The 27,833-nt window shown below is 42.5% G+C and overlaps 1 protein-coding gene across 4 annotated transcripts in view; it reads left to right on the top strand.

Moving 5' to 3' along the window:
* The first annotated feature begins 964 nt into the window (after positions 1–964).
* The window catches only part of ARSB (arylsulfatase B), a 211,130-nt gene continuing 184,261 nt past the window's right edge, over positions 965–27,833 (top strand). The window contains exons 1-2 of one of the 4 annotated variants that reach the window (XM_049866402.1): positions 965–1,567; positions 17,278–17,464. In XM_049866402.1, the coding sequence (XP_049722359.1) occupies positions 1,256–1,567; positions 17,278–17,464 (499 nt within the window). In that variant the 5' untranslated portion in view covers positions 965–1,255. The other 3 variants (XM_049866374.1, XM_049866382.1, XM_049866392.1) reach the window with 3 other exon arrangements.

Below are 27,833 nucleotides of genomic sequence, written 5' to 3'. Positions count from 1 at the left end.
TGGAAACTCAAAAGAACCTTGAACAGTGTTTAGGCAATGCAAAAATTTCCCCCTATACTTGTTATGATATAGAGTAGGCAGGAATAGTCTTCCATAACAACGGGAATATAGCAGTTACAGGTTAACGTCTCAATTCAAGAAGCGTAAGAATAAGGAAATACTTCTTTCCACGTTATCTTTCAGGCAAATTAGATACTTCTTTGGTTCACTGATCGTTGGGGAGCCAGCTCTGAATTGGCTCATACCTGGAGAAGATAATGAGCTCACTCAATGATCTTCCGAAACCAAAAACTAATCCCTTCGCTGTCCAGTGCTTCCAACCCGTGGTGACGCCCCGTGAGTAAAACCACGATCCGTAGGATTTTCTGGGCTGTAATCTTTGCAGGGAAGCCCTGGTGGCTTAATGCTTAAGAGCTATAGCTGCTAATCAAAAGGTTACCAGTTTGAATCCACCAGGCACTCCTTGGAACCTGTATGGGACAGTTCTACTCTGTCCTATAGGGTCGCTATGAGTTGGGGTCGACTCCACGTAACAGGTTTGGTTTGGTTTTGGCAATCTTTACAGAAGATCACCAGGCCTTTCTTCTGGGGCACTGCTGGGTGGGTTCAAACCGCCAACATTTTCGGTACTAGCCGAGCGCAAACTGTTTTTTGTCACCAGTGCCTAGAAACAACCCCCAGGGCAGCCTGGAAGTAAAACTGCACCTTCAAAAATGCACCCCGCAGCTGGATTGTGTCGTTGGCCCTGTTTGCTAGTGGGGAGGGAGTGGTTTCCCGGGTGGACAGTTCCCACACATGAATCTGAACCGAGGTCTGAACCTCTGTCCATTCCCCTTCCTCATACTTGTCCCAGACAGGGCTCTTTTGTTAGAAATGATTCTTTCTTTAAAAACTCACAGCCCAGAATCTGGAGTCAGAACTGAGTTTGTGTTAGGCTCACAACTTTGCACCCAGTTCACCACTGCGAAAGGCATCGGGCCTGGGCCCCTTTCAGGTCAACCGAGTTTCCACGGAGTTGGGCAGCAGGAGCCCCACGGTTCTTCTCCGCCGGCTCCGCCCCCGCCACACCTGCCCGGAGCCGGGTTAGAGGCGGCTGGGGCTCCGGCGCTGGGCCCCTCGAGCCCGTGTTCGCGGCCCGCCGGGGGTGGAAGTCCCACTGTGGGGCGGAGCAGCCCCTGGCAGCCCAGTTCCTGATTCTATAAGTGGTGCCGGGCGCTGGCGGCGCCACAGGAGCGGAGACGGTGGAGAGCGAAGGATGGGCCCGCGCGGCGCGGCGAGCCTGCCCCGAAGCCCCAGCCCGAGCCCGCTCCTCTCCGCCGTCCTGCCTCCGCTGCTCCTCCTGCTGCTGCTGCTGCTGCCGCCGCCATCATGCTCGGCCGGCCGGCCGCCCCACCTCGTCTTCTTGCTGGCCGACGACCTGGGCTGGAACGACGTGGGCTTCCACGGCTCGAGCATCCGCACGCCGCACCTGGACGCGCTGGCGGCCGGGGGGGTGCGGCTGGACAACTACTACGTACAGCCGCTGTGCACGCCATCGCGGAGCCAGCTGCTCAGCGGCCGCTACCAGGTACGCAGCGTCCCGCCGGCCTGCCGGCACCCGGCGTCGGCTCCGCCTCCGCCCGCGGCCCTCCTCCTCCTGGGGGCGCAGCCCCACTGGCCCAGTCTCGTCGCGTCCCGCGAGGCCTGCCGGAAGGGGTCCAGGAGGCCGGGTAACCTGGGGTCTACGGAGGCGGCTTCTGGTCGGGGCTGTGCCCGGTCGTCCGTCCCGGCTCCGTAGCCCGCCGCAGCTCTGCGCATGCCCGGCTCCTCATCGGGTTTAGAGAGTGGGGCCCGGGTACACTCCTTTTTCCGTCTTCCGTGTTCTAAGGTCAGGGGAAGGAGTTTCCGAAGCATGCTAGGGGCTGGGCGCTGCGAGCGGGTAGGCGAAGGGTCAGAATGGACCCCGCGGAGCGTTGCTGAAGTGAGATGGTGGTGGGGGCGCCCGGACGTGGAGCGAGAGAGGCGGAGGGCTCTAGGAAAGCAAACGGCAGAGCTAAAATGAAAGAATGCCCTCTGTGGATGCGACTGAGACCTCCTGTGAGCCCAGCGGTCATAGGTTAGGAGTGTCGGACCAAAGATCAAAGTAGTTTCTCCAGGTTCTCAGCACCCTCGAATGAAACCTACCCCGGTTGATTTTTCTTGGGTTGCTGATATTCCTTTCACATTTAACCTTATAGTGAACTCTGAGTATCTCCATTCTCTCTTTAAACGCTTCTCTGTAGTTAATAGAAGTATATACATTTGTTGTGTGCCATCGAGTCTATTCCAACTCACAGCGACCCCATAGGACAGAGTAGAACTGCCCCATAGGGTTTCCAAGGAGCTGCCCGTTTGAACTGCTGACTTTTGGTTAGCAGCTAAGCACTTAACCACTGCACCACCAGGGCTCCAGTATATACATAGAAACCAAACTCGTGGAACAGAGTGGATTCGGACTCATGGCAACCCCATGTGTTACAGTGGAATTGCGCTCCATAGGGTTTTCTTGGCTGTAATCTTAACGTAAGCAGATTACCAGGCATTTCTCCCTGAGCACCTCTGGGTGGGTTTGAACCACCAATCTGCTGGTTAGTAGATGAACGCAAACTGTTTGCACCACCCGGGGATCTTATATGTTGAGAGCGTGTATATATGTAAGAATACTAAGACTAGAATATTTGCATAGTGCTTTATTGTCTTTAAAGTTAATTCTTTAAACAGGCCATAAGGTACCTGTTACTCTTTGATTCCCCATTTACAGTTGAAGAAATAAGCCCGAGACAATGACACATTATGAATCACCCTGGAACAAAGTGGTAAAGCGGGGCCCTGTGCCTTTCCTCCATGCAGGGGTCGTCTCAGGCCTATCAAATTGGACTTTTCCCTCCTTCATCTGAATAAAATTTAAGCTTTTATAAGATCCTGTTGTGAATATGACGTATAAATAAAATAGACGGGTACTGTTTGAGAACACATGCATACTTAACATAAATGTACACTATTTATTCAGATCAATGCTAGCCTATCTATCTACATCAGTGAGAGAATATGGGAGTTTACTCATACTGTCTTGAGATCAAGCCAGGGGAGGGTTCGCCTGTAATAAAGATTTGCATAGTGGCCTGAAGACTTTTATAAAGAGAAAAGATAGTATTTTATAAGGGACTGAGAAGTAGAGTTAGCCAGGGTTTGAGTGGGGATGAAAGAGTACTTCCCTTCACTGTCAACTCTAAGCACTTTCTGAAGTTCTGGCTTTGGCTCCCAAGTCTAATCAAGAAATCCTGTGCTAATGCAAATCTCACGCTAGATACTTTGGAAGAGTAAAGGGGAATGAGGGAAAGAAGAAAAAGGACAGACAAGGTCTTCCCCAAAGGTTCTGCATTTGCTCTTAAGTGAGAAAACTGAATTCAGATTGCACAAGAATAGGTGGGCCATTCATTCTTCTGACTTGCTCCCTGCTCCCACCAATAACCCTTTCAAAAATGGTTTATACAATGACTGCTTCTGTCATTCTCCCCCACCAATCACCAACATTTAGTCTTGGAGAAAAAACTTGAGTGTTCAGAGTACTCTGGTCAAGGCATGAGAGAAGGCAGAAGCTAGGCACTCCAGGACAGATTTAGAGACCATTCAACATAACAGACTCTAAAGCAGGGCTGGCTGACTCTTAACATTTTACTTTTCTTTTGCCCCTACTTTATTCTGTTACAGTTCATGAGATCCAATTAAAAATTATCTTGGGTTAGCAAACATCCTCTTTTTTTTTTTTTTCTAACTTTTTAAAATTGTACTTTAGATGAATGTTTACAGGGAAAACAAGTTTCTCATTAAACAGTTAGTACACATATTGTTTTGTGACATTGGTTGCCAACCTGACGACATGTGAACACTCTCCCTTCTCGACCTTGTTTTCCCCATTACCAGCCTTCCTATCCCCTCCTGCCTTCTTGTCCTTGCCCCTGGGCTGGTGTGCCCGTTTAGTCTCATTTTGTTTTATATGCGCCTGTCTAAATTTTGGCTTAAGGGGAAACCTCAGGAATGACTTTGTTACTGAGCTATCAGGGTATCCAGGGGCCTTACTCTCAGGGTTTTTCTAGTCTCTGTTAAGTGAGCAAGTCTGGTCTTTTTGTGTTTGTGAGTTAGAATTTTGTTCTACATTTTTTTCTAGCTTTGTCTGGGAGCTTCTATTGTGACCTCTGTCAGAACAGTCAGTGGTCGTAAGCTGGGCACCATCTAGTTGGGCAAGCATCCTCTTTAAAAGGAATAAATCATTCCAGGATGCTTGAGCTTTGCTGCCCTCATATACTCTATGCTGATGCTGTTCTGAGCACTTTACATGTATTAACTCCTTAAATTCTCACAGCAACCCTGTAAGGTAGGTACTGCTGTTATCTCTATTTTATAGTAGGGAAGCCAAGGCTGGAGGAGGAGAAGAAATTTGCCTGAGGTCACAGGGCTAGCAAGTGGTGGAGCCAGGATTTGAACCAGGCAGTGTGGCTCCAGGGTTGGTGCTTATCACCATTACACTATATTACCTACTCAGAATTATTAAAAAGATCATTTTAAGAGATACATAATATTTACTAAATAATACCTCTATTATTTCTGGACATTTGGGCTGCTCCTAAGCCAGTCAGGAAACCCTGGTGGTGTACTGGTTAAGTGCTACTGCTGCTAACCAAAAGGTCGGCAGTTCAAATCGACCAGATGCTCCTTGGAAACTCCATGGGGCAATTCTGCTCCATCCTATAGGGTCACTATGAGTCGGAATCGACTCGACGGCAATGGGTTTAGGTTTTTTTGTAAGTAAGTCAGTATAAGAGGTTAACCCATAACATTTCTAAGTCGGGAATTGCCTGTTGTTAGTTGTCTTTGAGTGGATTCTGACTCATGGTGACCCTATGTGTGCAGAGTAGAACTCCTCCATAGGGTTTTTAAGTCTGTGACTTTTTGAGAGCATATCACCAGGCCTGTCTTCCAAGGTACCTTTGGGTAGGTTTGAACTGCCACCTTTTCAGTCAGTAGTCAAGTACTTAACTGTTTGCACCACCCAGGAAACCTCAGGAATTGCCTGTATTACATGTAAAATGACAATAGGGAGAAAGGTTTTATTTCTGAAAGAATCATTTGGTGTTAATTTTAAACAATGAAATGAATTGTTTTGGCTGTTTCAAAATTAGATACTTTAAAGAGCTATTTAATAGTCATATCTGTAAATTTTGACATTATGCTTTAAGTTAATGTTTAGAGACCACCTTATCATAATTCTTTAATTTTAAAAAAGCGTATGATGATAAATAAGTCTTGATTGACTGATTGAAATTTGCACCCCCGGGAAGTCCTGAGTTTTAGTTTTTTGGCTTGCAAAAATAGTAAACAGGACTTGTTAGAAATGATAAGATACGGGTGTCAGTCTTTATTGTGCCAGACTTGGACCTCGCTGGAAATCGTTTTCCTCATATGTAAAATACGGGAGTAAGGCTGAATTCTAAGGCTCTGTCTAACTCTAAATTTTTTTGACTCTAAGGCTTTCACCTTTGAGGGCAAGTTTCTAACTTGATAAAAGGCATGTTATCATACTCACTAACCCCATCTACTGGTAGAAAGAGAAATGAAACTTAATGGACACTTGTTCTGCTGCTAGGGACTTAAAGAGGAGTGTGAATTCAGCCTCTTATGTTGAATCATTTAATTGTTCATAATCCTCATTATGAACTTTTTATAACCTTCATGTTTTGGTGAAAAATACATAGAACTTGGGAGTGAGGTGGGGGGAAGGAGCGGCTGGTCAGCAATGTGTGACTAGCCTAATGTGAGGTAAATACAGGAACTAAAATTCAGGTCTGTGTACCCTCAGGTTAATGTACTTTCCTCAGTCACATGAATCCTTTTTTTTAAAAAAGTTATATTTTATTTATCTGTTGAATAGGAGGAAACCCTGGTGGCATAGTGGTTAAGTGCTAAGGCTGCTAACTGAAAGGTCAGCAGTTCGAATCCCCCAGGCGCTCCTTGGAAACTCTATGTGGCAGCTCTACTCTGTCCTGTAGGGTTGCTATGAGTCAGAACTGACTAGATGGCAATTGGTTTTGGTTTGAATAGGAAGTATATTCACGTGGTTCAAAAGTTACAAAGGGGCTTACATTGAAAATGTTCCTCTCATTCCGTTCCTCAGCCATCTAGGAGGCAAATAATACTGCCAGTTTTGTATATAGTCTTCTGCAAGTATTTTATTCATAAACCAGCAAATACGTATGTATTCCCCTCCTCCCTTTTTATACGAATGGTACCATACTCTTCACACTGTTTTGCACCTTGTGGTTTTTTTCACTTAACATTTGAAATCTTTTCATATCTTTGGGTAAAGCATCCTCATTAATTTTTATGACTGCATAATTTTCATTGAGTGGACATATCATAATTTATTTAACCAGTCACCTATTGATGAACATATAGGTTGTTTCCAGTCTTTTACTATATCAAACAGTGCTGCTGTACTTGTCAGTTTGTACATGTTTGCACATACATGTAGGATAATTCCTAGAGAAAGATTTTTTTTTTTATTTAAGAGTAGGTGCTTTCGTAATTCTGATTAAAAAAAAAAGATATTGCAAAATTGTACTTCTTAAGGTTGTACAGTTTACATACAAACCAAACCAAACCCAGTGCCGTCGAGTGGATTCCGACTCATACCGACCCTATAGGACAGAGTAGAACTGCCCTATAGAGTTTCCAAGGAACGCCTGGTGGATTCGAACTGCCGACCCTTTGGTTAGCAGCCATAGCACTTAACCACTATGCCACCAGGGTTTCCACAGTTTACATATCTACCAGAAATATATGATATTGTCTTTTCGTCTATATTCTTTTTTTTTTTTTTTGAGGTATAATTCACATACTATAAAATTGACCATTTTAAAATATAGAATTAAATGGTTTTTCATATATTCACAACATTGTGCAACCATCACCATTATCTAATTTCAAAACTTTTTCATCACCCCAAAAAGAAACCCCAGACCCAATAGCAGTCACTTGCCATTTTACCTTCCCCTAGCCCATGGCAACCACTAATATACTTTCTGTCTTTATAAATTTGCCTGTTTTGGTAATTGCATATATGAAATCATATAATATATGGACTTTTATGTATGGCTCCTTTCACTTAGCATGATGTTTTCAAGATTCATCCATGTAGTCACGTGTATCAGTACTTTATTCCTCTTTGTTGCTAAGTAGTATTCCATTTTATGGATATACCACATTTTGTTCATTCATTCATCAGTTGATGGACACTTGAGTTGTTTTCCATGTTCTGGCTATTAGGAATAATACTGCTATGAATATTCATGTACAAGTTTTTATATGAGCATTTTTTTCCGTTCTCTTGGGTCTAGGAAAGGAATTGTTAGATCATGTGCTAATCCTTTGTTTAACTTTTTGAGGAACTGCCAGACTTTTTACATTTTCACCAGCAATGTATCCTTCTCAACATTTGTTATTATCGGTCTTTTTGTTTATAGCTTTATAGTCATCCTACTGGGCATGATGTGATATCTCATTGCGGCTTTGATTTGCATTTCCCTGATGACTAATGATATTGAGCATCTTTTCATGTACTTATTGGCCATTTGTATTTCTTCTTTGGAGAAATGTCTATTCAGACCCTTTGCTCATTTTTAAATTGGGTTGTCTTTTTATTGTTGAGTTGTAAGGGTTCTTTATATGTTCTGGATATATAAAGATCCACATATATGACTTGCAAATATTTTTTTCTCATAAATCGGATTATCTTTTCACTTGCTTGATAATGTTCTTGAAAGTACAAAAGTTTTTAATTTTGAAGGAGTCCAATTTATCTATTTTTTCCTTAGGTTGCTTACGTTTTTGGAGTCTTATCTATGAAACTGTTGCATAATCCAAGGTTACAAAGATTTACAACTATGTTTTCCTCTAAGAGTTTTGTAGCTTTAGCTCTTACTTTTCGATCTTTATTCCATTTTGAGTTAATTTTTGTATATCAGGTGAGGTAGGGATCCAACTTCATTCTTTTGCATGTGGATATCCAGTTTTCCAGCACTATTTGTTGAAAAATTATTCTTTCCCTGTTGAATGTCCTTGACACGCTTGTTGAAACTCAATTGACCATAAATATATCAGCTTATTATGGACCCTCAATTCTCTATCATTGGTCTATACATCTGTCCTTCTACCATTTCTATACACCCTTGATTACTGTATCTTTGTAGTAGGTCTTGAAATCAGAAAGTGTCAGCTTTCCAACTTTCTTCTTCCTTTTCAAGACTGTTTTTGGCTCTCTGGGTCTCTTGCATTTCCATATGACTTTTAGGACCAACTTGTCCATTTTTGTAAAAAAGGGCACTTGGCATTTTGATAGGAATTGCACTGAATCTATAGATTAATTTGGGGAGTATTACTATTTTAACAATGTCAAGTCTTCCAATTCATAAACATGAGATGCCTTTCCATTTATTTAGATCTACGTTAATTTCTTTCTGACTCATAGCGACCCTGTAGGACAGAATAGAACTGCCCCACAGGGTTTCCAAGGAGTGGCTGGTGGATTTGAACTGCCAGCTTCTTAGGTTAGCAGCCAAGCTCTGAACCACTGCTCAAACCAAACCCGTTGCCGCTGAGTTGATTCTGACTCATAGCAACCCATAGGTAACCCCACTTTACTAGCGCCTTGGGATCCTTCAGAGGCATTTTATGCGTATATAAGTAAGCAGATTTTGTATTAGTTTTCCCCTTGTTTAAAATCTTAAGATAAAAAAATTAATTTAAAAGTCCTTCAGCTTTTCTAATAGAATTTGTGTACTGTCTTTAGTTAAGATAGAAGACAAAAATACTAAATTTTCATATTCTTATGAATTAGTCTTATTTAATTCAAAATACTAATTCTACCTCTGTATTTTCATAACTCAGACATTTTAATTATGATCATTTGTTCTCAGGTCTGACCTCTCCATTAGATTGCCTTGCTCGTTTTCTGGCATAGAGTGACATTCAGTGTTGAACAGCTGAATTAATAGAGTGTGCCGAGCACTTTACCACAGGAGAATTTCCACAAAAAGCACACTATCTTAACTAAACTGCTTAGGGTTGACATGTTATCTCGAGTCCCCTGATTCTTTTTTCAAGAAACAAAAAAAGATTAAGAGGTAACAAAAGTGGTAGGTTAGTGGAAATACTGCCTTCTGGAAAAAAACTAACAGAAAAGTAACTTTGGTCCTCAACTGGGACATTCTTACCTTGGAGACTGGGGAGGGAGGGGGGGCCACTCCACCAGAACTCCATAAACCTTGGCAGAGAATAGAAGTGATGAAAGATGACTCCAAGCTTATATTCTTAAGGGACCCAAGCCACATTTTTCTTAATCACATTGATAAATGGACAAGACATGTTCAGGCTTTTTACTCGCCCCTGAAGCAGAGCCTTGGACAAGAAATGCAGAAAGAAGGTTGTGCAGGAACATCACGAGTGGTTTGTGATTTTCCCAAGCTTGCTTCAAAAATGCAAGCAGCCAAAACCCATGGTGGCAGGAGGATAGGACATTGCATACTGTGCCATGGGAAGAGCAGTGCTGCCTGAGGATGTCCTCCCCTTGCTGCTGCTTTTCCTCATGGCCCTCAGTGTTGCGCCCACCCATTCTTCATCATTCCCCCATGCGCTTGCCTCTCAGTGGACTCCTGCCAGCGGTCACCTCTGCTTGGGCTCTAAGACTAGAAGTATGGTAAAAAGAAGTGATGGAGACATTGGTGGTTCAGTTGCAGAAGTCTCACTTTCATTGTGGGAGATATGGCCTCCATTTCCAGCCAGTATACCACATGCGCAGCTACCACCCATCTGTCGGTGGTGGCTTGCATGGCGCTATGATGCTGAACAGGTTTCGGTGGAGCATTAGACTAAGATGGACTAGGAAGATCTTCTTCTAAAATCAGCCAGTGAAAACCCTTTGAGTCGCAATGGTCCTGTCTGCAATTGATCATAGGTATGTCACAGGACTAGGCAACATTTCATTGCATTGTGCATGGGGTCACCATGATTTGGGGCCAACTCAGTGCCAACTAATAACAACAACAACAACAAAGAAGTAAAGAGCTGGGAAAGGTGGGCATTGGAAATTGGGAATGTTCCTAGGAATATTCTGGCAAAGGCATTCTAGGAATGAGGGTTAACAGGAGCATCCAGTCCAGAGGCTGTCAGTGCCTCTGAAGAGAAAACACTTGTTAGTCTTTATTCCTGTGCTCAGTTAGAAGGAAAAACAAAGGATGCAACAGCTTCCTAGTGACAGGCAAGATGGCTTCCAACTAAAACACATCAGTCCCGCACCTCAGGGAGCGCTGATTGATTTTGCCAAACCCAAGTGCCATTCCCAAGCCTAGCAAGAGCCAAGACACATTTTCCTGGAAGGCAGGAGGAGTCTGGAGGCCTTACTCTGCATGTATTAAAGATATTTTAAAGAAACAGTTCTATCATATATATATTTTTTACCTCCCAAGTAATTGGAGCTAAGGAAGCAAATTTGGGGCTGAGTATGAATGATTGACCTATGGGGCTTTTGTTGTTGATTAACTTACAAGATTTGTTATTTGAAGAATCACGTTGAACAGAAGCTGTTACTCTCAGAATTTGACCAATATCTTTTGTTTTTGTTTCCTTTATCATGTCACCTTACTATAGCTCAGCTTTCTCCATATTTTCCTTACCTTTCATTTTGGGCTTTCAGCTGGATTTATAATTTAAACAGAGGCAGGCACTGAAACAATTCCTACCTTGTTTATTCTTTTTACAAACAGCATCCATTTGGTGGGTTTAGTCAGCAATTGGCACTCTTGGACTAATCAACACCAAAATAAATAGACCCTTAAAACTGTCAGTGACACCATCCAGTTCTGCTGCCTGAGCACTACAGGCCCAGGCCAGATGGCAAGCCCAAGCCCCTAGCACACATAATGTGTGTTCTGTGGCTCTTGGCTTTTGCATCGTGGGCAGCTGACTGCTTATAGAAGGCGTAAGGGGGGAGGGAGCAGACTTTCCACTATCCATTTGTTTTTCTCTGGGGCATCTCCAGCAGTAAGCTCTAGGGTGGCAGGAGTTGTACTTCACTGTGGTTCAGACCTGGAGTGTACTGGCCGATCCATAGGCTAGAAACTCTGAACTCCTGCCTGGCCACCAGCCTGCTCTATAATTGTGTTCCAGTCATTAAGTGTCCCTCTAGACTTCCTGGTGTGTAAGTAGAAGAGTGTATCTGCCCATTTCAAGTTCTAGAGAAGGAGGTGTTGCACAAGTACATTTTATTGAAGGTATGAGTTCATCTAGCACACCTTACGTTGACAGGACAAGCCTTCCTTCTGTTCAACTGGACAATATTTCTACACTACTGATGTTAAGAGAGAAAGAGTATTTATTGCCATATATGTGGCAGTGGGCAGTGGTTCACCTAGCCCCTGGGAAATTTTATTATAAGTGTAGCTGAAATACTGTACTCTGAGCTCCTGAATAGATAACAGATACACTTCCTGGACCTTCTTCAAGAGGGATTGTAAGAGGTTCTGGTGTGGGAGCTGCCCTCCTCTCCTGTCTTTTCTCCAGGTTGGTTTTTCTCTTTCAAGCTTGTGAAACTATATTGTTAGCTGGTCTACAGAGGAAAGAATAACTCTCAGGAGAAAATACATTGTTACGTGCAACACAATCATGAAAAGAAGGATTTACCTTCTTATCTCATAGTTATCTGACAGAAAGACTGCAGAGACAAGTCAGTTCCTTCACTGTGCAGATCTTTTGCCTTTGTGGAGGGAATCTTTCATGGTCAAATAAAATCTTAATAGATGCTATTTATTGAAGAAGCTTCAGATTGATGAAGAAGGAAGAGAGATAGCCACATGTAGTAGATAGGAGGGGTAACTCCTTTGGACTTTCATATATTCTATATGGGATCTTCTACATTCACATATATTCTTTGGGCATTATAGATACCTGTTAAAATGAAATTATTTTTGCATCTGTCGTACTTACAAGGAAGCCCTGATGGCGTAGCGGTTAAGCGCTACAGCTGCTAACCAAAAGGTCGGCAGTTAAAATCCACCAGGCACTCCTTGGAAACCCTATGGGACAGTTCTACTCTGTCCTTTAGGATCGCTATGAGTTGGAATTGACTCAAGCGCGACAGGATTGATTTGGGTTTGGTCTTGTACTTACAAGGGGATTCTGTTGTTGAAGCTCAGCATTCTTATTTTTTTCTTTTGATTCCTTGGTACCCTGTTTAGGTGTATTTTCCTGCTCTGTGAAGCATGCTGTGGCTTTATAGCTCTGTGTGAAACTAGAGTGTTAGGCTGGAACCAGCTTGGCATTTGCCTGTTTACTGCTTCTCTACACATTACAGCTTCCATACTTCAAATAGTTTTAGAATAGACCAAAAGCATGTTTTTGGTGGTCTTCCCAAGTTTGGCTTCCGCTTCCCGCAAAATATCATAAAAGTGCTCAGTCAAATAAATTCTCAGGAACTGCAAAGAACTAATTCCCTGCTCCATCCAATTGCAGATAATGGAGGCAGGCTTCAGCTGAGCACCTGGCTTGGCGCCGGTGGCTTAGGAAAGCCAAATCACGGAGCATCCTTTCCCTTGGCAGTGCTTTTTAGCGATCAGAGTTAACTCCTTGCATGCGATGGATGAGCTTTCCATTAAAAGAAAAAAAAAAGTGCACAGCATTTATCTTCACTGGGTCTTTTGGATTCCACAAAAATATTATCTTTATCTTTACTCATCTTGCTCTCTTGCCCATTAGTATATATTATGAAGTTTTTGAGCCTGGGATCAATTTTCTATTGTGTCAACTTCTAGTGTTAACCATGGAAAGAACCATTCTTTGATTTTGGGGTGTGGGTATGTTTATATATATATTTCTTGATTGAGAACAGTGTTTCCCTACCTGAATATTGTAACATTCTGTATCATTCAGGGTCCCAGCTGTAAACAGATGGCACATTCAGATTAGGATAATTTAGGGAGGGTTTATTTACAAAGAGACTATTTTAAGAGGTGTGAATATGTGGGGGAACCTTCTTGGTCCAGTAACCCAGTGGAACTGTTACTACCCCTAGACCAGAAGGGAGAAAAAGAAAGGGCAGTGACTAGAAAGAACCTAGAAGGAGAGAGTCATGTAGAGAAAGCTGTTCTCAGAGTGACCCTCACTAGAGAGACATAGCCAGGCCGAGGGCACTCACTCTTTCTTCTCTCTGATCTCCTGCCTGGGCTCCCCATTGGCTGAATCCAGTCACCTTTTGATTTAGTCTACATAGGCCAGCCTCCCAGAGTAGAGAGCAGGACTGGGAAGACAGAGAGTGGATATGGAGGGCAAATGGAAGGTGTCTAGCACTTATCCTGATGAGTGTGTACACTTACTCCTAGGAGAGGCGTGAATATCTCAATAGAAAACTTAAACTCACTTTAATTTTTAAAACAGCTATATTGAGATATACTTGCCATATAATAAAGTGCACAAATTTAAAGTATACAGTTTGATAAATTTTGACATATTTGTACACCCAGAAGCTATCACCACAGTCAAGATAATGAACTTATCCATTACCCTCAATAAACTCACTTTAGTTTAACATTTAAGATATTCCATATGGTTCTTTGAGGAGGAGTGTGGAAAGATATGAAATCAAGCAACAGCAGGTGTGGTTCTGAAAATGTTCAATCTGGAAAGACACTCACAAAAAATAAAATTCAAGACAATGTTAAAACTTATAAGAAAGCTATTTAATAGTTGTTGTTAGATGCTGTCGAGTTGATTGCAACTCCTAGTCGCCCCATGTGACAGAGTAGAAGTGTCCCATAAGGTTTTCTAGACTGTAGCCTTCACAGAAGCAGATCATCAGGTCTTTCTCCCGTAGAGCCACTGGGTGGGTTCGAACCGCCAACCTTTCAGTAGTGCTTATAATAAATTAGAAAAGAAAAATGTGATTTTAAAAGTTTTTTTTTTTGGTCTCCACTTTGTACCTGTTTTTTTTTTTTTTTTTTTAACCTAATATTAAAAAGCAGAACCACAAAAAATCTGTGAATTTGTCTTGTCTTCAATATTGTGATCTGAGAAAATTGGTAGTAAATAATATATTTAGCCAGTACTAGCAGAGTTATCCAACACCTCTTAATTTGCTGTACTGCGGTGGCTTGCGTGTTGCTGTGATGCTGGAAGCTATGCCACCAGTATTTCAGATACCAGCAGGGTCACCCATGGTGGACAGGTTTCAGCAGAGCTTCCAGACTAAGACCAAGAAGAAAGGCCTCATGATCTGCTTCCAAAAATCAGCTGATAAAAACCTTATGTGGAGCCCTGGCGTCTCAGTGATGAAGAGCTCAGCTCCTAACCAAAGGGTCAGCAGGTCAGCCCCACCAGCCGCTCCTTGGAAACCCTATTGGGCAGTTCTGCTCTGCCCTATAAGGTCACTATGAGTCTGAATCAACTCGACGGCAGTGAGTTTGGTTTTTGTTGTATCATGACAGAACATTGTCTGACTTGCTTGTTTTGGACATGTCATTAGAAGGGATCAATCTCTAGAGGAAGACATCATGCTTGGTGAAGCAGAGGGCCAAGGAAGGTGAGGGAGAGCCTTGATGAGATGAATTGGCACAGTAGTCACAACGATGGCCTTGAACATGCCGGCGATCCTGAGGATGACGCAGGACTGGGCAACGTTTTGTTCTGTTGTACATAAGGTTGCCATGAGTCAGAGTTGGCTCAAGGGCAGGTATCTAATCTATTTAGCAGAGCTATAGATTGGTTGTTCCAGTTTACATTTTCTATGATATTTTTATGCACTACACACATACCTGGGGGCAGGCCCAGGCTTAGGTGCATGCTCTTTGCAATAACACCCTGTTCTTGCTCACGAAAGCATATTAAAATGCTTACAGTTATTACCATGGCAAGTACTGTGTACTTAGTATGTGCTTGGTGTTTTATTTACCTTATTAATCCTCCAAACAACCCTGGGAGGGGATATTATTATTATTATTTTACAGATGATGAGCTCGAGCCTGAGTTACTGAAGTTATTGTCCAGAGTTATGAAGCTGGTACGTGACAGAGCTGGGATTTAATTCCCTGAGCTTTAGGCTATTCTGCTTTAAATTATACCAGTGCCGTCCACTGCAGTCATGCCAATTCCAGCTCATGGCGGCCCCAGGTGTGTTAGCGTAGAACTGTGCTCCATGGGTTTTCAGTGGCTGATTTTTCAGACATAGATTGCCAGGCCTTTATTCTGAGGCATCTCTGGGTAGACTCAAACCTACAACCTTTCGGTTAGTAGCTGAACATGTTAACTATTTGCACCACCCAGGGAATCTGTTTGAATGGTAAAGCAAGTAAATCATTTGAAAACACATGTTCACCATTATCAGTAACAAATTGCTTATGTCTCACCTCACAGCTGATGGAGGCACAGGACAGTTGTGGCCTGGGTTGAGAACTGGCACTCTCAGCCTTCGATGTCCCCAGAGCCTGATTTAGTCTAGGGAAATCAGCAGTGCAGACCAGTGCAGAGCTGAATGCAATCCCTTAGCCCCACTTCAAACAAAGAAGAGTGCCTCCTTGGCTAAGCAAGGACAGGTGCAGAAAGGTGTCAGGTTTTAAGGAAGGGAGGGCCTAGGCAAGCAGAAAGGGAGGCCCCCTGGTCTAACGCGAGATGGAGAGATCACTGTTGTGCACCAGCAGAGGGCTCAGTGGCATCCATCAGCATAAAGCTTGTGACAAGGACCACGCTGGTTCCAAGCTGGCCTTCAAACTTGCCAAGCATGTTCAGGTCTCAGGGCCTTTGTACTTTTTATTCCTTAGGCCTAGATTGCCCTTCCCCTCGGTTTTTGCAAGGCTCACTCTCACTTTAATGACATGATGGCTGCAACAATGGGCTCGAGCATTCGAGCATAATAACAATTGTGAGGACAGTGGAGGATCAGGCAGTGTTTCGTTCCTTTTTATGTAGAGTCGCTAGGAGTTGGAACTGACTCGACAACACCTGACAACAACTCTCACTTTATTTAGGTTACTGCTCAAATATCTCCTCCTCAGAGAAGTTCCTTAGCCTGCTTTATTTTTCTTCATAGAAGTCGTAACTTTCTGGCATTAATATCACCAGTTCTCAAACTTTTTGGCTTAGGACCTGTTTATACATTTAATTACTGAGGACCCTAAAGAGCCTTATGGTTTTGTGGATTATACCTATCAATATTTACCATATTAGAAGCTAAAAGTGATAAATTTAAAAATATTTTTTATTCATTGAAAGACAGAAATAATAAATTATGCATTTTAACATAAATAGCATATGAAAAATAACTGTATTTTCCAAAACAAAAAATTGAGTGAGAAGAGTGACATGGTTTTATGTTTTTGCAAATCTCTTTTATTAATAGAAGATACCTAGATTGTTACATATGCCTCTGTATCCAATGTCGGGATATATTGTTTGGAATGAAGCTTATGATGAAAATCCGGCTTCACAAAGATAAGTAGTTGGAAAAGGGAAAGATATTTTTAAAATCCTTTTCATATACTTTGCACATATTCTATTTTAATATTACAGTAAAACTCTACAAGTGCTTGTTGTATGGATGCTTTGGTTTTATTTAACCACAGACGGAAGAATTTTCCCCTTGGAATTTTAGTTTAGTTTTTTTTTTGTTGCTGTTGTTGGTTTTTTGTGGGGGAGGGTAGTTGAGAAAAAAGTTTGTCATTCTTTTTGAGATTACAGTTTATTTATATGAAGTGTAATAAGGAGTGTGAATCATCAGTTTTCTTAGACTATTAAATAACCCTTAAAACAGTCACCAAATCTTTAACAATGACAGTACATGCTTCTAATCAAATGCCAACTTCTTGTGTGCACAGGAATTGGGACACTTTTTCCATGATAAATCCACACCTCATATTCTTGCTACTTTTTTTCAGATAGGAAGTGAAAACTTAAGTTAATGGTTTCTAACATAATGCCTTGATAAGTATTTGTCAAAATATTTATTAAAATGCTTTTATTCATTTTTCAGATCTTGCTTATGCCCATTACCTCATTTGATTAAGTGAGTAAACTGCCTTTCAGAAATATCCTTAAGCCAGTACGGGAATAAAGTTAAACATCCAAGTCTACAAATATGTCCCAATAAATTAGGCAGCCACTTTGCTGGCTTATTCAGAATGTTTCAACTTCAATAATCCATAATTTTATGTTTCTCTCTTTAAGATCCATACAGGTTTACAGCACCAAATAATCTGGCCCTGCCAACCCAGCTGCGTTCCCCTGGATGAAAAACTCCTGCCCCAGCTTCTAAAAGAAGCAGGCTATACTACCCACATGGTCGGAAAATGGCACCTGGGAATGTACCGGAAAGAATGCCTTCCAACCCGGCGAGGATTTGATACCTACTTTGGTAATGGAAATGCACATTTCTTTAACAACCCAGACTAACTGCAGCCATCTCATAAAACACACCCAACTGTAATCAAATGACATAACTGGAAACTTGAACACAGAGTGAATCAGTCAGCACCACAGTGGGGCTGCTTTATAATGGTACCTCCTAAAACAGGGCTCTGTGCTTAGCACATGGTGTGCATGAGCCCACAGGATGCTAGATGCCACCTTAGGGCCTTAGGAGAGTTTACTACCTCCACACCAGAGACCAGGTACTCTCAGAGAACTTTATTACCAAAGGAGGGTGTAGGTTAATTTTTTTCTCAGTTTTCAGTGAAACTCAACACAAGAGTGTTTCCCCCTCAAAGGCTCAGTATATTTTTTCTGTATGCCCTGTATTCAGATTTTTTTTTTTCCTAGGGTGTCAGGGGAAGTCTCTTTTCCATTGGCATCTTTCTTCCCATCTGTGAGATCTGTTTTTGAAATCACTAGTTTGGAGAAGATAGATCAAAAATAAAATGAGGAGGGTAAGTAACAAATGGTAAAAGGAAGGATAATAAGAAATACTTAATGGCCTCAATACCCATTGCCACTGAGTTGATTGCAACTCATAGGGACCCTACAGGACAGAGTAGAATTGCTCCATAGGGTTTCCAAGGAGTGGCTTGTGGATTCGAACTGCTGACCTTTTGCTTAGCAGCTGAGCTCTTAACTACTGTGCCACCAGAGCTCCAATGGCCTTGATAGCCTCATAAAAATATATGTGAAACATAAGTCTGTTTTAAAATTTGCCCTCTTCAAATCTGTTGTGAGTCATGTCTTAATTAGCAACATACTTATTTTGCCAGTAGCTATATATCAAGCTCTTTTTATATTAACTTATCTTTCTGTCAGGTTATTTAGCTACCTACATACCTCCCATGATGGAAACCCTGGTAGTGTAGTGGTTAAGCGCAACAGCTGCTAACCAAGAGGTCGACAGTTTGAATCCGCCAGGCATTCCTTGGAAACTCTATGAGGCAGTCCTACTCTGTCCTATAGGGTCGCTATGAGTCAGAATCGACTCGACAGCAGCAGGTTTGGTTTTTTGGTTTTATACTTCCCATCTGTCTCTTCATTTATCTACAACTTTCATTTGCTTACTTACAATCCAAAAAGGAAAATACAATGAATACAAGAAGTTTAAAGATAAATAGAATAAAAAATCAAGGAGAATAGAAAATGATGGAATAGTTACATGGCACTAAATGGCCAAAAAAAGGGGGAGAGGTTCTAGGCAGGCCTCACATTCAACTCAGACTCCTTAAGTCCAAAGCAAAAAAGGAAAAGGCTGTTAAGAGTCACATTATGCATCAGATAAACGTAAACCAGATGTTTAGGAAGAGTAAGGCATTTTCTGGCTCTTTGGCCTGACAGAAATTTCTCCTTTGGATCTTTATAAAGGTAAGGTGGACAGCATCCTTAAAAACATCATTTTAGTAATAAAATAGTTTTTTTTTTTGTAGATGTTTTTCGAGATATTCCATGCAAGGTAGGGCCATAGCACCAAAGCGTAATTCAGTGAAAGTGACTGTATGGGGGCAGATCAGTGCAGTAGAAGCGTGCAGCTCTGACGTGCTTTGTTAGATCCAGGGCTAAAATCAAGATTCAAAGACATCAGACATGAAAGCCTGTGTGCCCACTCCTATCACTAATCAATAATGGCATTCTTTCTTGATGAAGGTGGACATATCCTCAGTATCCTCGAATGACTCCTAAAAATTGGACTTGGGTGTAAGATCTCTTTGTCATCTTGGAAATCCTAGAGGAATAAATAGTTTATACATTCCTTGAAAATTTTCAATTAGGCCTTTGCTAAAATACAGGTTGAGATCTATACTTTGACAAGAGCATAGACTAGAGTATTTTCAATTTCTGATTAAAAACCAATTTATATATTTAAAAAATTCAGTTGAACAGAAGGTAGAAATGATAACCTGTTATGAGAATTAAGAAACCTAGCCAAGACTTAGATGAACAGAGAAAACAGCCCACATTCACATGGAAGTGAACTAATAAGAAACTTGCATAAAGGAGGGTGTGATGACTATGCAGCTGTTTTCGCTATTACACTTTAGATATTCTGTTAAGCAGCAGGCCGATGACTGGGGTGATGGTTGTACAACTCTGTAAATACACTAAAAACCTTTAAATTGTATACTTTAAATGGGTGAATTGCATGGTTTATGAATTATTTCTTAATAGAGCTGTTAAAACAGAGATTTATTTTTTCAAAAAATACTTCTGATTTTTCCCCAAACAGCATAGCCTGCCATTTTCTTTAGGTTCAGCATGTCAGTTCAAATTTGTGAGTCACTGTTATGATGAAAAGCTCTGTGTGATTGTCACATGGTTGCTTGGTATCAGTTTGACTAGATTCTATTCCCAGAAACCTCCTGTTAGTAATATTTTTAAATTATTTATAGTTCATATGTTTTTTAATCAGATATATTCTGTGTACATATTCTGCCAAATGGTAGAAAACAGTTTACTCTTACCGACGAAGAAACTGTGATGGTTAAGGTTGTACGTCAACTTGGCTAGGCCATGATTCTTGGTGTTTTGGCAGTCGTATAATGTTGTGATTACTTCCCTGTTGAGATATGATACGTGATCACCCCCATATTGCGATCTGCTGTGAGTAGCCGGTTAGTTGAAGGGGAGTTTCCTTGGGCTGCATTGACCTGCATTGAGTGTGGATGGATTTTCAGACAGGGGCTCCTGGGCTTTTGTTTGTTCTGGATCCTGGCTCATGTTTGTCTGACCTCCAGTTCTTGGGACTTGAGCTAGCAGCTTACCTGCAGTCTTGCCTGCCGATCAAGGGATTTGTGGATCTTTACAACCTGTGAGCAACAGGTCTGCTCTCCGGTCTGATGATCTTGGGTTCACCAGCCCCTGTGTCTTCGTGAATCAGGAGAAGCCTCTTTATTGACCCACGAACTTGGGTGTTTATAGCCTCCACAAATGTGTGAATTATTTCCTTGATATAAATCTCTCTCTCTATCTATACGCTTTACTGTTTTTGCTTCTCTAGAGAGCCCAGCCTAAGACATTTGGTACCAAGAGTGATTCTAGAGAAATAAAATTGTAAGGATGAGTTTTCTAAATTGGTTCTCAAGTCTGGTTAGTCTTAAAGATGTTGATGACTCTGCTTCCAGTAGTAAAGAGGGCACTGCTAATCCATGGCATGAGGTGGCAATTAAAATACAGAAAATATCACCACCAATAGATCAGGTGTTGGTGAAAGATGAGGCTCTGGGTGATTGCATGTATGATACCTTTCTATAGTTTTGTCATAATGAGAAATATAAAGAAGCTGGTTGGTTAGCCCTACTTTCACTAGACAAACTGGTGAAAGAAAGAGATGAGCTCAGGGCTTCAGAGTCAAAGCTCAAGTGCTGCACAAATGACCTCAAAGTTTCTACTTGTGTCTTGAAAGAAAGGCTTATTTCGTATAGTAACAGAACTAATATTGCTGAAAACCAAATCTAGAGTCTTATTGTAAGTGGCTGAATTACAACACCAACTCAACTCTCAAAATTGAGAGGTGTCTGCAGTTGAAGTAAGGGAAGAAATGGGATCCTGAAACCTGGGATGGGGACATATGGGCGGATAATCAGGAAGCTGAAGACGCTGAACCCCTAAATTCCACTGAATCACTACTGCCAACAGAACCATTAGCTCCTCCACTCCCATCTAATGAGATTAACCCAGCTGCGTCTAAAGTGCCTTTGTCTGAGTCATTGCCTGGGACACTGCCTGAGGCAGATACTTTACAAGACTGTGCTGAATGTTCTTAAAACCTTTCCCCACCGATTTTGGCTTCTGGACCTATAACTAAACTTAAGTCTCAGGGAGCCCCAAAAGGTGAACTATAAAGTGTAACCCAGAAGGGGGTATGATATACTCCAAAAGAGCTGCCTGAATTTTCTCATATGTACAAACAGAAACCTGGGGAATATGCGCGGGAATGGCTGTTAAGGTATAGGATAATGGTGCAAGATGAATCAGTCTGAGTTTATTGATATGGGCCCACTAAGCATAGATTCCTTATTCAGTGTTTCAGCTTGAGAAGTTAGGAAAGGATCTAATAGTTTATTTGGTTGGTTTGCTGAAACATGGATTATGTGATGGCCTACACTAAATCAAGTTGAAGTACCAGACCTGCCTTGGTATACTGTAGAAGAAGGTATCCAAAGGCTTAGGGAAATTGGCATGCTAGGGTGGATTTATCAGGTTAGACCCACAGACCCACACATGGAGTTCCCAGAGGACGTACCTTTTACCACAACTGTGAGGAACAAATTCTGAAGGGCATCCTAGCATCCTTGAAGACTGCTATGATTGGTTTTTTATTTAAGTCAGTTTTGACAGTGGGAACTGCCCTAACTGAATTAAGACACCTAACTGCAGTGGGGCTGATTGGTGCCCATGGTGGTAGGGGCCAAGTGGCGGCACTCAGTTGACAAAGGCAAGGTGGCCGTGGTACTATAATGGACAGCAGATTCAAAGCAGTAATCCGAGTATTCTGACTCATATCCACTTATGGCATTGGTTACTTAGTCCCCCCAGGAGTGAAATAAATAGGAAATTTACTAAATATTTACTTGATCTGTATAAGCAGATGAATTCTAGGTCAAGTGAACAACAGTCTAACTCGAATCACCAGAATAGAGAGTCACAATGCCTCAATCAATTGCCAGGCTTGAGTGAGTTTACAGACCCCACAACCCCTTGATTGAAGGGGAGGCCAGGTCCCCTTAAGGAAAGATTTCAGTACACTGCCAAAAATTTACACTGTTAATCTTTCTTCTCACCATCTCCCAAAGGAATCTATGGCCTTTTATGAGAGTGACTGTTCATTTGGGGTGAGGAAATAATCAGACTTTTCAGGATTACTAGATACTGGCTCTGAATTGACACTAATTCCAGGAGACCCAAAATGTCACCGTAGCCCTCCAGTCAGAGTGGGGGCATATGGAGGTCAGGTTATTAATAGAGTCTTAGCTCATGTCCATCTCACAGTAGGTCCAGTGGGTCCCCAAATACATCCTGTAGTGATTTCCCCAGTTCCAGAATGCATAATTGGAATAGATATACTCAGCAACTGGCAGAACCCCCACACTGGATCTCTGACAAATAGAGCAAGGGCTATTATGGTAAGAAAAGCCAAGTGGAAGCCTTTAGAACTGCCCCTACCTAGGAATACAGTAAACCAAAAGCAATATTGCATTTCTGGAGGGATTGCAGAGACTACTGCCACCATCAAGGACTTGAAGGATGCAGGGGTGGCGATTTCCACCACATCCCCATTCAACTTATCTATTTGGTCTGTGCAAAAAACAGATGGATGTTGGAGAGTGAGAGTGGATTTTCAAAAACTTAACCAGGTGGTGGCTACAATTGAAGCTGCTGTTCCAGATGTAGTCTCATTGCTTGAGCAAATTAATACATTTCCTGATACCTGGTATGCAGCTATTGATCTGGCTAATGCCTTTTTCTCCATATCTGTTTCAAAAGACCATAAGGAGCAAGGCCAACAATGCACCTTCACTTGCCTACCTCGGGGCTACATCAACTCTCCAGCCCTATGTCATAATTTTGTCCGCAGGGACCTTGATCGCCTTTCCCTTCCACAAGATGTCACATTGGTCCATTGCATGGATGACACTGTGCTGATTGGACCTAGTAAGGAAGAAGTGTCAATGACTCTGGACTTACTGGTAAAACTTAGAGGGTAGGAAATTAATCCCACAAAAATTCAGGCACCTTCCATCTCAGTGAAATTTCTAGGGGTCCACTGGTGGGGGGCATGTCGAGATATTCCTTCTAAAGTGAAGGAAAAGTTATTGCACCTGGCTCCTCCCACAACTAAAAAGAAAGTATAATTCCTAGTGGGCCTCTTTGGATTTTAGATGCAACATATTCCTCATCTGGGTGTGCTACACCAGCCTATTTATCAAGTGACTCAAAAAACTGCTGGTTTTGAGTGGGGCCCAGAACAAGAGAAGGCTCTGCAACAGGTTCAGGCTGCTGTGCAAGCCCCTCTGCCACTTGGGCCATATGATCCGGTTGATGCAATGGTGCTTAAAGTGTCCATGGCAGATAGAGATGCTGTTTGGAGTCTTTGGCAGGCCCCTATTGGTGAATCACAGTGCAGACCCTTAGAATTTTGGAGCAAAGCCTTGCTGTCCTCTGCAGATAACTACTCTCTTTTTGAGAGACAGCTCTTGGCTTGTTACTGGGCCTTAGTAGAGACTGAACGCTTAACCACAGGACACCAGGTCACCATGCAGCCTGAGCAGCCCATCATGAACTAGGTGTTGTCTGATCCACAGAGTCATGAAGTTGGAGATGCACAGCAGCACTCCATCATTAAATAGAAGTGGTATATACAAGATTGGGCCCAAGCAGGACCTGAAGGCACAAGTAAGTTGCATGACAAAGTGGCCCAAATGCCCATGGCCTCCACTCCTGTCACATTACCTTCCATTATCCAGTCTGCACCTATGGCCTCATGGGGAGTTCCTTTTGATCAGTTGGCTGAAGAAGAGAATACTTGTGCCTGGTTTAGGAATGGTTCTGTGTGTCCACTCAAAAGTGGACAGCGGCAGCTGCAGCCCTTTCTGTGACCTCCCTGAAGGACAGTGGTGAAAGGAAATCCTCCCAATGGTCAGAACTTCGAGCAGTGCACCTGGATGTTCATTTTGCCTGGAAGGAGAAATGGCCAGATGTGCAACTGTATACCGATTCATGGGCTGTGGCCACTGGTTTTGCCAGATGGTTAGGGACTTGGAAGGAACATGATTGGAAAAATGGAGACAAGGATTTATGGGGAAGAGGTATGTGGATAGACCTCTCTGAATGGGGCAAAGAAATGAAGATGTTTGTGTCTCATGTGAATGCTCACCAAAGGGTGACCTCAGCAGAGGAGGATTTTAACAATCAAGTGGATAATGTTCTGTGGAAATCAGTCATCCTCTTTCCCCAGCCACTCCCATCATTGCTCAATGCGCTCATGAACAAAGTGGCCATGGTGGAAGGAATGGAGATTATGCATAGGCTCAGCAACTTGGACTACCACTCACCAAGGCTGACTTGGCTACAGCCACTGCTGAGGGCCCAATCTACCAGCAGCAGAGACCAACACTGAGTCCCCAAAATGGCACCATCCCTCAAGGTGATCAGCCAGCAACCTAGTAGCAAGTTGATTACACTGGACCACTTCCACCATGGAAAGGGCAGCATTTTGTTTTAACTGGAATAGACACTTACTCTGAATATGGATTTGCCTTCCCTGCACACAATGCTCCTGCCAAAACTACCATCCGTGGACTTACAGAATGTTGTCATGGCATCCCACACAGCATTGCCTCAGATCAAGACACTTACTTCACGGCAAATGAAGTGTGGCAGTGGACCCGTGCTCATGGAATTCACTGGTCTAACCATGTTCCCCATCATCCTGAATCAGCTGGCTTGAAAGAACGATGGAATGGCCTCCTAAAGACAGCTAGGTGGCAATACATTGCAGGGTTGGGGCAGTATTCTCCAGGAGGCTGTATATGCTCTAAACCAGCATCCAATATATGGTACTGTATCTCCCATAGCCAGCATTCATGGGTCCAGGAATGAAGGGGTGGAAATGGGAGTGGCATCACTAACTATTACCCCTAGTGACCCACTCAAAAGATTTTTGCTTCCTGTCCTTATGACCTTATGCTCTGTGGGTCTAGAGGTTCCAAAGGGAAGAATGCTCTCACCTGGAGACACATCACTGATTCCATTGAGCCAGAAGCTAAGAATGCTACCTGGCCACTTTTGGCTCCTTATGTCTCTGGATCAACAGGCAAAACCATACTGGCTGGTGTGTTTGATCCTGAGTACTAAGAGAAAATCAGATTGAATTACATGATGGAGGTAAAGAAGAGTATGTCTGGAATGCAGGAGATTCCTTAGGGCATCTCTTAGTACTACCATGCCTTGTGATTAAAGTCAATGGAAAACTATAGCAACCCAATTCCAACATGACTACTAATGGCCCAGACCCTTCAGGAGAAGGTACAGGTCACCCCACCAAAGCAAAGAACCACAACCAGCTGAGGTGTTTGCTGAGGGCAAAGGGAATATGGGATGGGTGGTGGAAGAAGGTAGTTCTAAATACCAGTTACGGCCACATGGCCAGTTGCGGGAATGACGACTGTAATTGTTGAGTATTTCTGCATTGTATGTGTACATCAAATATTTTTGTTTTCTTCACTTATAAAATATAAGATGCAGGGCTATTGCATTTTCAGTTGTATGTGTGTTTGTTGTATCAGGTTAGGCCCAAGTATGACTTTGTAATTGTCTTTATTCAGAGATTATATATGGTTTAAGGAGACGTGTATGGGTACCAAGTTGACAGAGGGTGGACTGTGATGGTTAAGAGTGTGTGTCAACTTGTCTGGGCCATGATTCTCAGTGTTTTGGCAGTCATATAATGTTGTGATCATGTCCCTGTTGAGATTTATTACGTGATCACCCCCGTGATGGGATCTGCTGTGAGTAGCCAGTCAGTTGAAAGGGAGTTTCCTTTGGTGTGTGGCCTACATCAAGTGTGTGTGGATGTTCAGGCAGGCCTCTGGGGCTTTTGCTCATTCTGGATCCTGCAGCTCATGTTTGTCTGACCTCTGGTTTTGGGGACTTGAGCTAGCAGCTTACCTGCAGCCTTGCCTGCCAATCTTGGGATTTGTGGATCTTCACAGCCTGTGAGCCACAGCCCTGCTCTCCAGCCTGCCAGTCTTGAGTTTACCAGCTCCTGCGTCTACGTGAATCAGGAGAAGCCTCTTTCCTGACCCACAGACTTGGGATGTTACAGCCTTTACAACCACGGGAACCATTTCCTTGATGTAAATCTTTCTCTCTCTATGTATATATTTATATCCTTTACTGGTTTTACTGCTCTAGAGAATACAGCCTAAGACATAACCTAAAGTTCTTTCTTCAAGCCCTAACACACAGCAGTTCCTAACCTCGCTAATCACCCATACAATGGTTGAAATTATTTTCATGGGTACATTTCTTTCTCTATTACATATTAATTAGCAAACACATCAAATTTCTGTTTCTTTTATATACATACCATTAAAAACTATCATATTGAAAAGTTAGCTTAAGACCAAGATATTAATTATATTCAGGATATTGACTTTATTGAATCATGAGTGTCTTAGGCTAGGTTCTCTAGAGAAGCAAAACCAGTAAAGGGTATAAATATGTATAGAGAGAGATTTATATCAAGGAAACAGCTCACATGATTGCAGAGGTTGGAAAGTCCTAAGTCTGTGGATCAGGATGGAGGCCTCTCCCCATTCACACAGCCACAGAAGCTAGTGAACCCAAGATCATCAGGTCAGAGAGCAGGGCTCTGTCTCACAGGCTGTGAAGGTCTAGGAATTCCAAGATTGACAGGTAAGCTGCTAGCTCAAGTCCCAAGAACCAGCCGACAAGAGGCAGCTGCTAGATCCAGAACAAGCCAAAAACCTTGGCAAGGCAAGCAGGAAGGAAGTAGGTGGTGGAGGGTGGAGGAATGAAGGCTGAGGGGGCGGTGAGCTGCCACAGGCCCTGCCCTCACCTGTACCACTCAGCAGATTCCATCATGGGGGTGATCACATATGAGATTTCAACAGGGAAGTGATCACAACCTTATACAACTGTCAAAACACTGAGAATCATGGCCCAGCCAAGTTGACACATAATCTTAACCATCACAATGGGAAAAGAGCAGAAAAAGAAAAAAACAAACTCAACTGCCGTTGAGTTGATTCTGACTCATAGTGACCCTGCAGGACAGAGTAGAAACGCCCCATAGAGTTTCCAAGGCCTTAAATCTTTACCTAAGCAGGCTGCCACATCTTTTTCTTGTGCAGTGGCTGGTGGGTTCACACTACTGATCTTTTGGTTAGCAGCCCAGCACTTAACCACTGTACCACCAGGGCTCCTGGGAAAGGAGTAATTAATGAAAAATGAATTAATTTATTGTATAAGCTATGTAAAGCTCTTAATTGTGATATAATAGGGAAAATTTAAGACTATGGAAAGGGCTGGGCCATTTTTATCGTTCTTATTTTTAGGTTAATAAGCAGTATTTGTCAAGAAACAGGTAAGAGTCTGGCACAGCTTATTTCTTTTTAACAGCTTTCTTGAGGTATAATTCATACTCCATACAGTTCACCCAATTAAAGTGTACAATTCAGTGTTTTTAAATAAATTCGCAGGATTGTGCCACAATCACAGCAATCTACTTTTAGAACGTTTTCATTACCCCAAAATTGAAGCCCCGTACCTATTAGGAGTCACTCTCC

The sequence above is a fragment of the Elephas maximus genome, chromosome 2 (assembly GCF_024166365.1).
Source record: "Elephas maximus indicus isolate mEleMax1 chromosome 2, mEleMax1 primary haplotype, whole genome shotgun sequence".
Lineage (NCBI taxonomy): Eukaryota > Metazoa > Chordata > Mammalia > Proboscidea > Elephantidae > Elephas > Elephas maximus.
The sequence above is the reverse complement of the archived record's forward strand: the minus strand, read 5'-3'. Positions and strand labels throughout refer to the sequence as shown.